At 37.3% G+C, this 13,285-nt stretch overlaps 2 protein-coding genes across 2 annotated transcripts; both read right to left on the minus strand.

Moving 5' to 3' along the window:
* Positions 1 to 5,319: 5,319 nt before the first annotated feature.
* Positions 5,320 to 7,727, minus strand: LOC113275226 (flavonoid 3'-monooxygenase-like). Its single transcript, XM_026524681.1, has 3 exons — positions 7,083 to 7,727; positions 6,281 to 6,715; positions 5,320 to 6,183 (listed from the first exon to the last, which is right to left on the minus strand). Exons 1-3 carry the CDS (start codon positions 7,614 to 7,616, stop codon positions 5,563 to 5,565), a joined length of 1,590 nt encoding a protein of 529 aa, XP_026380466.1. The 5' UTR covers positions 7,617 to 7,727; the 3' UTR covers positions 5,320 to 5,562.
* A 610-nt stretch (positions 7,728 to 8,337) lies between these two features.
* LOC113275225 lies at positions 8,338 to 12,052 on the minus strand. The gene is made up of 3 exons (XM_026524680.1): positions 11,910 to 12,052; positions 9,396 to 11,071; positions 8,338 to 8,808 (listed from the first exon to the last, which is right to left on the minus strand). The coding sequence occupies exons 2-3, from the start codon at positions 11,065 to 11,067 to the stop codon at positions 8,441 to 8,443; spliced, it is 2,040 nt and encodes a 679-aa protein (XP_026380465.1). The 5' UTR covers positions 11,068 to 11,071; positions 11,910 to 12,052; the 3' UTR covers positions 8,338 to 8,440.
* Between the last annotated feature and the right edge of the window lie 1,233 nt (positions 12,053 to 13,285).

A 13,285-nucleotide genomic window follows, 5' to 3' on the forward strand; every position in this document is an offset into this window, starting at 1 on the left:
ATTTAGCGCCACCCATACATAACCTTATAACAGTTGAAAGCATATATATCTAGTTATATATGAATAGAAAAACATGACTCCATAATTCATAGGTGGAATCTAACCACCTGCATATACATGATAGAACTGGAGCTCACAGCCTAAAGAAATGTTTGCAAAATGAGTGGGACGGTTGCAAGCTTGTAGATGCGAGTTTGTAAATTCATGGAGCAACAGTTTTAGATCAGGAGTTGGTTAGCCAGTGGTCACCCACCAACAAGGTAGAATAGAGATGCACATACAAGAGACAGACACACTTGCAGTCACAATACCATATCGTAGGTGGAGATGATAGGTTGTGGATTGTGGAAGCCAAAAAGAGGCAGAATCTCTGCATTTGTCTTGAATAATCTGATGCCAAAAAGATTCTCTATTCGTGGAATCCCCAGAACCACTTTGCGAGGAGTGAGCTATTCCTTTGTCGCAAACTCTTGAACCTCAAACCACCAGTGGACATATCTTCACGCCCTTGTTTTCATATAAGTTAAATGAAAACCTTGAGTTCCATCCTCCGTCACCTTAACAAAGTTCCTGATTTTTTTCTCGAGAGACAGTCTATAATCGATATCGAAGCTTTAATAGAATAGGAAGTACACTACAATTTCTAAGAAAACAATTTAGCAGTCATTCTCCCACCCTCAGATAGCATTTCAGTATCCATCTGTAAAGATTTCCGTCAACCCTTTAATTCTTAAAACATGAGATCTAGTATTCCCATCGTTAGCAATTCATATAACTTCAATGAGGAATTTCCAAATATACTGAAGAATCTTTTGATTAAATGGGTTTGTGAACAACAATCCGTAAACATTAAATTTATCAACCAAAACTTTCTTCGAATCAAAGTTTTAAGAATGAAATCAGACTCTTATCGAAGAACAATCAAAGTTTTTATGAAAAATTTGCCAAAAGTTTCGTTTAAAAAACACCAGATCTGAAAGCTCAAAGTAAAGAGAAGAGTTAAGAAAAGGGTTTGTCCTTTTAAAACCAATTGCTGATGTACATCATCTCCTTCATTGTTTATACAGCTTCATCAATAAAATCTATTCACTTTCGGACACTCATCTCGCAGAATCCCTAGCAGATGAAGAACATGGAAAGAGAAGAATAAAGAAGAATAACTTTTCACGAAGAAAATAATTTTCCAAAAAATGGGTTTGCTGATAATTTTTCACGAAGAAATGGGTGCGCCCATGAACTTTTCCAACGGTGGGTTTGACAGTGTAAAAATCTGAAAAATGGGTGTGTATTATGCCGTACGTAACAAGATTATGTCGGGCCCACTTTCAGTCATTTTCTCACACAGGTGAACTTTTCTAGCAAGGGAAAACTAACAAGGCTAAAAACTCTATATGAGAACACTCCCCCACACTTAAACTTTACATTGTCCTCAATGTAAAATTTAGTCAATCAAAGTAAAGTTCAAGATGGGAAATTCATAACATGATATATATACACACAATAAGAAAATAAAATGCATAATAAAAACTCATACTCCAACTCATAACTATTTCTGAACAATAGAGGATAAACACTAAACAAGCTATTTAGTTGGCATCTAATCCCAACTCAGCCAATATATATACCTCATCGTCAAGAAAAAAAAATTCCATCTACTTAGAAAGGCTAGTGTTTATTCTAAATTGTTCAAAAATCTCTAAAAATTGGAGTTTTGATATGCAAATATCCAAAATAAGAAAATAAAGATAAAAGACTTGAGAAATAAAAAGATAGAGATAGATACACAAAACCAGTGGGTTGCCTCCCATTTAGCGCTTGGTTTAAAGTCGTCAGCCCGACTTGCAAGTTGAATTCCCCATACACCAATAATCTGAAAAGTTGGGGATCCACCCATAGAACCTGTTTTGCAAATAATAACTTCACACAAACATTGGTACAATAAAGCAAAAGTGAAGCTATTTCCCAATAGAAGTTTCCCCCACACTTATTCTTGTCCACACTTGGAAGTGTATAAAGAACATAAAAATCAGGAACTTGTATGGTTTCTTCTTTGAAAACCTGCATAGTTTGAGAATCAAGCATCTCTAATGGAGGATATCGAGAAATAAAGTCATTCAACAATACTCTCGAAGAACATACATTCAAACCAATAAGAGGTAAAGGAGAAGAAACAATATGCAAAGGGTTAGACAAACCTTTCACAATCTCTTGTATCACGGAATCCTCTTCATCCTTGAAAAACTCAAGTGAATTATTCACCTCTTGTATATCATGGTCCTCTATCAAACCTTGCAACCATTATTCGTCCGTTTCTACCTTAACCAAAATCTCGGCATTAACATCTTCATTACAATTCTTTGCAAGCTCAATTGGGTCTCCCACAATATTGGTCATAACGGTCTCATTCTCAACATACTCCTCTTTGTTGTAAGGTACATACTCCACTGGGGATTCAAGTCTCACCATAAGGAACTTTTTTAGAACACTCATTGCATCATCCTCAAGCTCTACCTTTTGAATAGGTTCTTGATCGTTATAAAGATCAATGCTCCAGTAAGCTATACTAGTGTCATCATATTCCTTTTCATCTTCACCTTGATCGCAAAAAGACTCCATTGTACACTCCTCAGGGATGTCACCATAAATTGGTTCAAGCGATGTACTTTCATAGTTATCGTCACTACCATAGTTAAAATAAGATTGGCTACCACTTCCCAAAGATTGGTCTTTCGCAGAATTTTGCATGTCCTCTTTGTATTCTTTAATGCCTTGTCTTAAAATGGAAATATCTTTTTGAAGCTCTTGGAGTGATCCATCCAAATTTTGAAAATAGTGTTCCATTTGTTGGTAAAGCTCGTTCGACAAGGAAAAAGTAGACTTACCTCAGTATTGCTAGGCCAATTATCTTCCCTTTGAATGGGCGAATGATCATGACTAAGATCAGAAATTGGGCCAAACATACTATGAGCACATTCGGTCGATGAAATTGGTTCCATGCTCGGTTGTCTACAAACTGACTCCATGCTGAGCATAAATTGTTGCATCTCATCTACCAAACTCGAAGGAATATGAATAGGAATACAAGTATCATCCCCTCTTTGTGGTTGCTCACTTACATACCCACCATAAGAAGGTTGGAATGTATGAGAATAACTAAAAGGGTACGTGGAGTATTGATCATAACCAAAGGATTGGTTTTGATGGTACTCCCCATAAGGGTGATAGTTGTCATGTTGTCGTTGAGGTTGATAACCGTACCCATTGTTCCAATATGCTCCGTCCATAGTAATTGGTACCTGAAACAAGAGTTCTCAAAACAAGGTTAAAAACCAGAAAATAAAAACAAAAACAAATACAAAACAAGACTAAAAACAAAAATAAGAAACCAAAAACAAATGACAACCCGCTGCCTCCCCGGCAGCGGCGCCAAAATTTGATCGTTGTCGTAGGCGTCAAAAATAATTACACTTTCTTACTACTCAAAATATATAATGAAGCAATGGCAAGAAAGGATCGTTCCCACAAAGGGGACTAGGTTGTCAATATGTTTCGGTATCTTATAAGTAACAAGGGCTTTTTCAGATTTTTATAAACTAAAATAAAATAAAAGCAAAGAAATAAATCACGCAAAGCAAGGATGTGAAAATGTTGGATAAAGGTTTCATCTTCATTAGCAAACAAGTTTTGAATGTATGATTAGAATTCGTATTTAATCCCGTTATCATCAAAAGCCCTAAAATACCTTATTGCAAGAGTACTCTGTAAATTTCCAAGTCATCAACACACACATTAGAGTTGCGTATGTTAATTCTACCTAAAGAGTAACCTAACGCCTTGCGCTAATTAAGTTCAATTCCTATGAGCATTAAGTTTAAGAAATAGACTAATCGATGCAATTGTCATACATTGCGCATGACAATTCGGGGAAAGGTCAATTTCTACATATGATTACAAGAGTGTATCACTACAAACCGTAATCATATCATGCTACTCGTATTCAAGGTGATCGCTCGATGATAAACCCTAAAATAGCTATAGATATGGATGCATGTTCAATCAATTCTAGACTTAACTAAACAAACATTCAATCATATTGCAATACATCAATCATGAAATCATTATACGCAGTAGAAATCAAACAATAATATTGAGAGAAAACTAATTCATAAAATCCATAACTTGTTTTCAAAATCCAACTACATCTTTAACCAATAAAATATCTAGCTCATGTTCATGGAGTTCATAACAAGAAGAAAGAGAAAAGATTTCATGTTTATAAACCTTATAAAACAAGTAGAAGCCTCCCTAATGGTTAAGGACCTGTGGTTGGTTTCAATTTTGGTGATGCGTTCTGAATTGTGGTATCAACGAAACAAGATGGTGTATGAGAAGAAAAATCCATGCTGGAATTTTTTCAAAAAGCGAGTTTTCAATCTCATCCATGATTACTCGTCAAGAATGAAGGGGTTTATGTTCAATATTGTTGAGGATTTGCAGATTCTGAATTTTTCAGAGTTAAATGCCGAAGAGTGAATTTTGTGGAACCTGTGGAGTGCCGTCGGTATCCTCCTGTGCATAACAAACTTTTGTTGTGCTGCGACGGTGCTTCCAAGGGTAATCCGGGGGTTGCAGGGGCAGGAGTCGTTGCTAGGAATGCAAATTGTGAAGTGGTTGGCGCGATGTGCATTGGTCTTGGAGTTATTTCAAATTATATGGCAGAGCTGTATGGGATCCTTCTTGGGCTTGAATGGGCAGTTCAGTGGGGTTATAGAAATATTTTGATTCGGTCTGATTCGTCTAGTGTGATAATAGCATTGGAGGAAGATAAGGTGCCCTGGTTTGCACAGCAAAGATGGGCTAATGCCAAGAGTCTTTACGATTCTATTATGTTTGTGCACACTTATCGTGAAGCAAATTTTGCGGCTGATAAAATGGCGAAGAGTGGATGTTTATTGGACTACGGTGTAAGGATAAATTATGTCGGCCGTCCAACTTTTCTAAATTCAATTGAATTACCAAATGTATTTCATTTTCGATTTAAATAGTTTTGTGAGTTTTTGGGTTGTTGTGACCTCTTTTCTCACTAACTATCTTTTAAATATTTTTATTTTCAATACAATTTTTGACTTATCAAAAAAAAAAAAATCTCACACAGGTGAACCGCAGGTCGGATCTTTCATTGCAGTCATTAAAATTTCAACAAACAAAAAGAACCCGTAATCTGACTTAATTCACAGGGGAAAAGGTTTAAAGTCTGTCAGAATGGTATTACAATTTGATGCCAGCAGCTCGGGAAGAATTGCCAGTCAGAGAGACCAATTTGAAAGTTCCCAGCCGTGAGGCCGGCTCTGTATAGAAACCCGGAACGACAATCAGACAATCAGCCACAAATTGCGCAAAAGCGGTGCAGTTAAATTCAAACTTCAGTAAATGAGAAGGAAACAAAATGCATTCTTTCTGAATATAGGGTATTAACGTGGGAATGAAATGATTTGCACAACATCAAATTAATTACAACCACCAAAAACTACTATGCATTATCAAATGGCCAGACAAGATTTCCTAAGCATAGAGAGACGGGTCAGATAGACGTGGAGTAGGGACAGCTACCAGTGGTTCTGCTTTCTTCAATACAATTCCAAACTTTTCGTCGAGATTTAACTTACCAGAGCTCGGTATATTCCATTCAAACAAATGCACAAGGGTTGCTAGTTCAAACATAACCATTCTCTCGGCCATAGTTATTCCTGCACATATCCTTCGGCCTGATCCGAACGGGAAATACTTGAAATCGTTACCACTGAAATCACATTCTCCATTGAAAAATCTATCTGGGTTGAACTCTGTTGGGTTCACCCAAATTGAAGGATCTCTATGTATCTCCCATACGTTAACGAAAACCCTTGACCCTTTCGGGATGAAATAACCGCCCACGGTGCAAGATGAGCTCGGACAATGAGGGACCAAGAGTGGGAGCGCTGGATGTAAACGTAACACCTCTTTCATTACAGACTGCAAGTAGTGAAGTTGAGGGAGGTGTGATTCTTCTACACTCTTATCTTTACCTACAACTCTATCCAATTCCTCTTGAGCTTTCCTCATTGTTTCCGGTTTGTTCATTAGCTCGGCTATACCCCATTCAACAGTGTTTGACGTTGTTTCAGTTCCACCCACAACCATATCCTGTTCAAAGTATAAATGAAATGAAATGAGTCAATATCATTCTAGAAATATAACTTAACTAATCAGTTTTTGAACCAATTTATATGGAGCACCATACCATTAGTAGGGACTTGAGGTGATTCATTGTGAATGGCACTTTGGAATCTTCGTCATCCTTCAACTTCAACAGAAGTTGCAGAAAATCTTTGCTACTCTCTTCTTCACCTTCTTCAGTTTTTAGGCGTTGCTCTATCAACGAATCAAATATTTTATCAAACCTTAAAAACTGTACATGTATCTTCTTTTCAATTCCCTGTACATCAAACCGAGCCAAACTTGGAAAAAAGTCTGAAACATTAGGTGCACCCAGAAGTGCAGTCATCTCGGAAACAACTTGTCTAAACTCTGCACCTATTTTAGTTCGACCATCACCCTTTAATGTACCTCCCCACATCATGCTCGTAATCACGTTAAGTATAGTCAAAAACATTTGTTCACCAACATCAACTGGAGACCCAATCTTGCTATGAATATGTTGCACCAATCTTCTTACCTATCAAAATCGATCAAAGAAGATAAGCTCGACATTTTTTTCAAAACACCCGACATAAGAATAATTATAGTAAAACAGTAAAATATTGGGTGATCATACCAACAGTGAAATCATTGTGTGATCAGTAAAATCACTGTATTATACTGATCAACATCCCATTTTCCTTGTATTTTTATTCTCATACCCTATTTACACCAAACCGTGGGATCAAATATACTGTTTATCCTCACCTTGTCCTCAGATCCTTACAGAATTCAAGATGTAGAAAATTTCAGAAACTACCAAATTCTCTACCACTACCAAAAACTGGGTTTACATTTTGAAAGGAAACAAATTCAAGATGTAGAAAATTTCTAGCTGAATTTACCTCTTTATGACGAAGTGAATGAACTGCATCCATAGAATGATTACTAAGCATTTCCCGAACACAAACTTTTCTCAACATTCTCCATTCCAGTCCATAAGGTGTCCATACAATATCTTGACCACCATAAGTAACAGCTCTACCAGCCACAGGAACATCACGATTGGCAAATATCGTATCGTGATCTTTCAATACTTCTTTAGCTAGAGATGGTGAACTAATTACAATACCCAATTTATTACCAAGTTGAAGCTTATAAATTGGACCAAATTTCTGAGCTAAATCAGCAAAATAAGTATGTAGCTCAGGATCTAAAAAGGGTAAGCTGCCCAGTAACGGTACGCCACGAGGACCTGGTGGTAATTGTTGGTCTGGTTTCTTCTTTTTGAGTATCCATCTGATGCTAAGAAGAATAGAGAAAACTAAAATGGGTATTGAGAGATAGAAAGTTGACCTGATGTTTGGATTATCATGATGAATTAGACTAGATGTGTAAGTTGTAATCTGGAGGAAGCTGGATGCTCTTGTTTTGATCATAATTTTTTCTCCTATGGGTTTTGAGAGAAATAGAGAAGTGATCTTTCTTTTATCTCTTTTCTGAGTTCTCTCTAAATGTGTACTGGAAAAGAGATGAGTTTGACTAGATGAGGAATGCTGCAAGGAGACAAAGCGGAGGTTTTTAACTTTATTGCAACTAGAGAGAATCATCTTGCCAATGGAAACATCTAAAAGTAAGTTTTTGGACTTTATTGCATACAGAGGAATCTTTTTGGCAATAGAAGCCGGACCTATATTTTTGTCTTGATGGTAAACTGAAATTCTATTTCATCAGGACTTGCCGACACCTAGATGGACGGTGGTGTATGGACGGCATCGCATTTGTTGAAAGGGAGTCAGACGAGAATTTCTTTAAGGTATACAAAGGTATCAAAACTTGTATAATGACAAAAGAAGACAACACAGGGCTATGTTTATTTATTCATATTTTTCAGATTCAAAATGCTGTTCATATAATAAAAGATAATGCTGGTGTGGTGTTGAACTTCTTAAAGATATTATTTTTTAATATGCTTCCAAACAAATTCATTATAGTAAAAGCAATACCTGGAGTTGGAAGGACTTACCTGTTTCGCAATGGACCACTCGTGGCCTAAGATGGTAAGATGATAAGCCAGCCACTGAAATACCTTAAATGGGATGGGAACCTGTCCATCTGACAGAAAACAATAATGAACTGTGCGAGGAAGGTTAATATTTCTGGGAAACCATATGGTATTGGCATTACATAAGTGACACAAGTCTTACATTCAATAGTACAACAATTGGTACAAAATCATGATTGAATATGAATATTTCTGAATTTAATCATAATCTGAAGGGCAATCCACGCATTCAAAAGACAAATTCTCTAACCATGAATCATCTAAGAGAAGAGATGAAGATTCTGACTCTGTTGGCCATTCAGAACTAACATCTATCTCATCATAAATGACTGGTTTAGATTTTCCACCCCTAGTTTGAGTAATAGCCTGCAACTGCAAATTGCAGTGCACAAAAACCAAGTCATTGAACTTCTCTTGCTCCATCCTGTTTCTCTTTTTGGTATGTATGTTCTCGAAGGTGCTCCAATTCCATCTGCACCAGTAAGAACTGCAAGGCTGACAAAGTATCCGTAATGCAGCTTTTTGCAACGTAGGGACTTCATAACCATACCCTGCCCACCAGTCACCTGAGAATGGAAATCAAAATAGCTTATAATTCAAGAATTCAAGGAGACACTGAAATCAGGAAGGATGCCAAAAACAAGACGTGCTTGCCACCAAAACAATAGATGGGGTCATCATGGGAGGTCTAGAGTCTCTAGACTGACACACACACACACACACACACAAAAAAAAAAAAGCATATTGATCTGAGATGTGGAAGTATATGCCATGCGCACCCCCAACCATATAATTTCTAGTCAGGGTAAGTTACTTGTGCATGCTGGTGAATAGGAGCATGATTTAAGAGTGTTAAATGCAAAATTACCCATGTTTAATGTAAGGCATGGAAACCTACCATAATTGGCAGTTGTTATTTAGGGTATAACATAATATGGTCGAAGTTTCCCATTTCTTTAACTATCTAAACATTCAATTGTAACAATCTGTGGACATCCTTGATGAAATCACAATAACGTGTGCACCAAAACTGTGTAACAGCATATCAAAAAAATTTGTCTTCCCAGCCTTCACCATTAAAATTAGAATTCTTCCTAGGAGATGAAAAGCTAATAGAAAAAAACCTTCAGAGTTCAATAGTTATGAAACAAACCTGGGGAATTGAGAGTCCTTCCCAGAACTGCAAATTCACTTCCGAGAGCTCCTTGTGCATTGATATACATAGGGTGTTCCCTAGTGAATTCAGTTTTATCTTTATCTCCAATAACCATCTTCATCATGGCCTCTTGAAAACCGTTCCTCATCTTCAAATCAATCTTAAAACTTGGGTTATAAAATATAGAGGGATTAAGAAAAGCTGCGGCTGCATGCAAGGGAGACTGGAACTGTATATTCCATCTTTCGTCAATAATATCCCAAATTGGTTTATATTTTCCTTCAAGGCCATTATAATAAGCCTTGATTTGAACTTTTGCCCTGTCAATACCCTCGTATATGTAACCCATAGCAGGCATATCCCCATCTACAATCCTCAAAACTTTAACAAGTGGATCTGACACATTCAAGGCTTCATGTGCCAACTTCCAAAACTTATCCAAATACAAAAGTGACTTAATCGCTTGGGCATCGTGTCTTCTACTGTACGCAGATGATGACCAGTCTGTATGTGAGAACATATGCTTTAAATTGTCCTCTTCAACCACAATCGATCTTAACGACAAGAAATGGGTCACAAATCTAGTTATTCTTGGTCTAAGCAACTCTCTTCCACCAGTAAACTTTCTCATCATGTTCAGTACCCATGCATGGCTATATATGTATCTGGTGATAGTCCCTGCTTCCTCCAATACCTCACTCACCCATTCTAGCTTACTGATATCTTCAAGCATTTTATCGATGCACTGAGAAGCACAAGGAGACCAAAATAATGAAGTGTATTTGGACATGAGAAGTCGTCCAGCATAAAGATAACTAGCTGCACTATCTGTAATTACTTGAACAACATTTTCCACCCCTATCTCCAAAACAACTGACTCCAGCAGCCCAAACAAGAACTGAGCATCATCGGCATGGGCTGAAATATCAACCGATTTAAGAAAGAACGTGCCTTTTGGACATGTAACAGAAAATACTACAAGGGATTTGGTGCTGCCGTCTGACCAGCTATCAGACAAAATTGTACAACCAGTTTCTGTTAACGCATCCCTAAAGTTCTTACAGCTATCAGCGATTTCACATTTCGCCTTCTCCAAGAGGGAGGATCTCAAATTCTCATAACTTGGGCCCTTGTACCCTACTCCACAATCCGCTACAGCATTCACCATTTCCTGATAATACATTGATTTAGAAGCACTAAAAGGAATAGAGTTATGAAAGAAAAACAAAGCGATCTTTTTATCAGCGTAGTCATGCTTTTTCTTTTCAGCATCCTCGACGTCGGGATGGGCACTAGGTGAAGGGCGTGGAAATATCAAAGGAGGACACGTGCTACCATTTTGCCCACTGGATGCAGGATTGGGGCGGAAACCATCACTATCTGAAGAGCTATTTTCTGGAGCATTATTGATTGCATAATCATCTACCTTAGATTTTTTCGGATTTTTCTGTTTCTTAGGAGTTCCTACGATTTGTCGTATCGCATCCCTCACATTATCTGCAACCTCGGTGCAGGGCACTATGTCTTTGTTCTTGATTTGTGCCAAATGAAATTTCATGCGATAAACACCTCCACTATATTCTCTTTGACAATAGTTACATCTAACTTTCTGTTTTGCTGCATCAATCAAAACACAGTGCTCCCAACACGCATCTCTTCCTCTGACCATAGTCCTGCAATAATTAATGACATTTAGCTTGATCAAACTTTTGCAGCAAAACAAGATAAACAACTACACCCATGGAGGAATAAGTGCACCCTTTGACTAATCTACCTTTATTTGTGCAATAATTAGCAATTGCGAAAAATAGTCTACCACTCTATCAGTCTATCTGCATTTTCATTCTTCACAAGTGGAAGAATTTACTCTTACACCATTTATTTTAACGGGTCATTTTAGCAGGTACGTTTATATACTACTAAGGAGAACAATAGTACTACTTGCAAGGGGAACTGGTAATTCCTTCAACGACTAGGAAACAAGGAAAGTTTAAAATTAGAAACACAATTCGACTTTCCAAAGTCGCTTTCTTGTACAAGTATTCTCACTCATTAACTTATTGCTCCATGACCCATCCTAGGTATAGAAAGAATCAGCCACAGGATTTCTAGTTGAGCTTATTAGACCCTTAGGGGATATATTTTGAAGCATTGAAGCCATTACAACAACTTACTCCCAATGTTTTAGTATCAACACTCACATTTCCCCCCACTAAAACTTGTTTACAGTGACCTAACCTATGAAAATGAATTTCAAACTAAAAAAACAAATGAAGAACTTTTTAATTATGCCTAATATTCAAAAGAAAAATGTCATACTCAGTGAAAGATGAGTTAAATCGTGTAAAACTTCTTCAAATTTACACTTGAGATCAAAACTAGATTTAATGGTAAATGCAAAATCAGTGGCATTTTTATATTTTACCCTGTTGTAGTACTGTATTAACGATTTTAACATGGCATCTCCAAAACCCTAGAAATAAAGGGGGAAATGAAAGAGAGAGATTTTACCTGATTTTGAGAGAGACGGAAATGCGTGACGAGGTTGTTGATGGAATTCTGAGTTTCTTCTTGAAGAAGCTGATGAGAGAGTAAAGAGAAGCTCAGGGAAGATTGTCTGAAACTCTCAGGTGGAAGACGATGAGGCGAGGAAATTGAAAACCACGGCGATATTAATGGAAAACCAGACTCAAGAGTAGTATAATCGTACTTGTATGTCACGTGCGCGTGATTGTGGAGGAGGGTAAAGTGGTGCTAGCGTGAGCATGACAACACGATGGGCGCATTTCCAATGGACTACATTTGGGTCTTGAATCTAGGTGTGAGCATTTGGCCCGTAATCCGTGGATTTAACCGAGACCAACCGTATTTTTGTGGATGGATGTCCGGATCGTTCGCTACGAGATTGGATGCGGACGAAATTTTTGAAATCCAATGGATTATGGATTGGCACGGATACAACCATGAAAATCCATTGGACATCCATACCAGTTAGATTAAAGACATTTATATATCCTTGGAAAATATATTAGATAGTTTAGGAATTTTTAAGGTGTTTGTTTGGAGTGTTGTCCATGGCACTTTTATATTTTAGATACGTATATAGAATGTGCAATAACTATAAAAAGTCATCTATGTTGGCTTTATTTTTTCATTATAAATTTTAATTAAAACAAATCCATTGGATTATTTGTACCCAATCCGTTCATCCATGCATCAATTGGATGCTGGATCGGATGCGGATGCTAAATTGGAAATCCGTAATGTATTGGATTGGATGCGGATGAGGTAAAAACCGGTCCATACCGGCCCATGCTCACCCCTACTTGAATCTGACTTCCTTGTTTTTGTTTTCTTTAAGGCCCAAACAAAGAAAATTAAAGAAGAAAAGAAAGCTTACTTTGCAATAGGTGGGTAGTATCTAGGGGTGAGCAAAAAGTCCGGAACCGCGTGTTTCATCCGTATCCGTCCGCAAAATTGTGGGTGAAATCTAATCCGCAAGATCTATGGGTCGGATACGGATAAAATTCTCAAATCCGCACTTTTAACGATTTGGTTGCGGTTGGGCTTTGAAATCCACGGATTCATCTGTACCATAGCTGATGTACATTACTCTGCATATTCACCGATATACGAATGACTCTCCTGCCATTCTATTAAGTTATATATATATATATATCGCAGTATTGCACAATATGTTTACTTTAGTTATTCTTGTTGTATAATGTGCTGATTTTTAAGTAACATTTTTGCGTTTAGTCGTACTCGCCTTCTAAGAAGTCTATTTGATTCATACTTCTTTGAATGATATATATGATCTTGAGGTTTAGTGGATGGTTTGAGGTTTTGAGTTTGATCAGTCGAAAGATGGTAGGGGATACAGCCAA

The sequence above is a fragment of the Papaver somniferum genome, chromosome 4 (genome assembly GCF_003573695.1).
Source record: "Papaver somniferum cultivar HN1 chromosome 4, ASM357369v1, whole genome shotgun sequence".
Classification (NCBI taxonomy): Eukaryota; Viridiplantae; Streptophyta; class Magnoliopsida; order Ranunculales; family Papaveraceae; genus Papaver; species Papaver somniferum.

Bases quoted from the DNA above. Each gene is read 5' to 3' on its own strand.
- LOC113275226 (XM_026524681.1), bottom strand. From the start codon at position 7,616: ATGATCAAAACAAGAGCATCCAGCTTCCTCCAGATTACAACTTACACA. The intron at 6,716-7,082 runs GTAAATTCAGCT...CGATTTTGATAG, and splicing joins ATTCACTTCGTCATAAAGAG to GTAAGAAGATTGGTGCAACA. The intron at 6,184-6,280 runs GTATGGTGCTCC...TACTTTGAACAG, and splicing joins ACCTCAAGTCCCTACTAATG to GATATGGTTGTGGGTGGAAC.
- LOC113275225 (XM_026524680.1), bottom strand. From the start codon at position 11,067: ATGGTCAGAGGAAGAGATGCGTGTTGGGAGCACTGTGTTTTGATTGAT. The intron at 8,809-9,395 runs GTTTGTTTCATA...TTCCATTCTCAG, and splicing joins AAGGACTCTCAATTCCCCAG to GTGACTGGTGGGCAGGGTAT.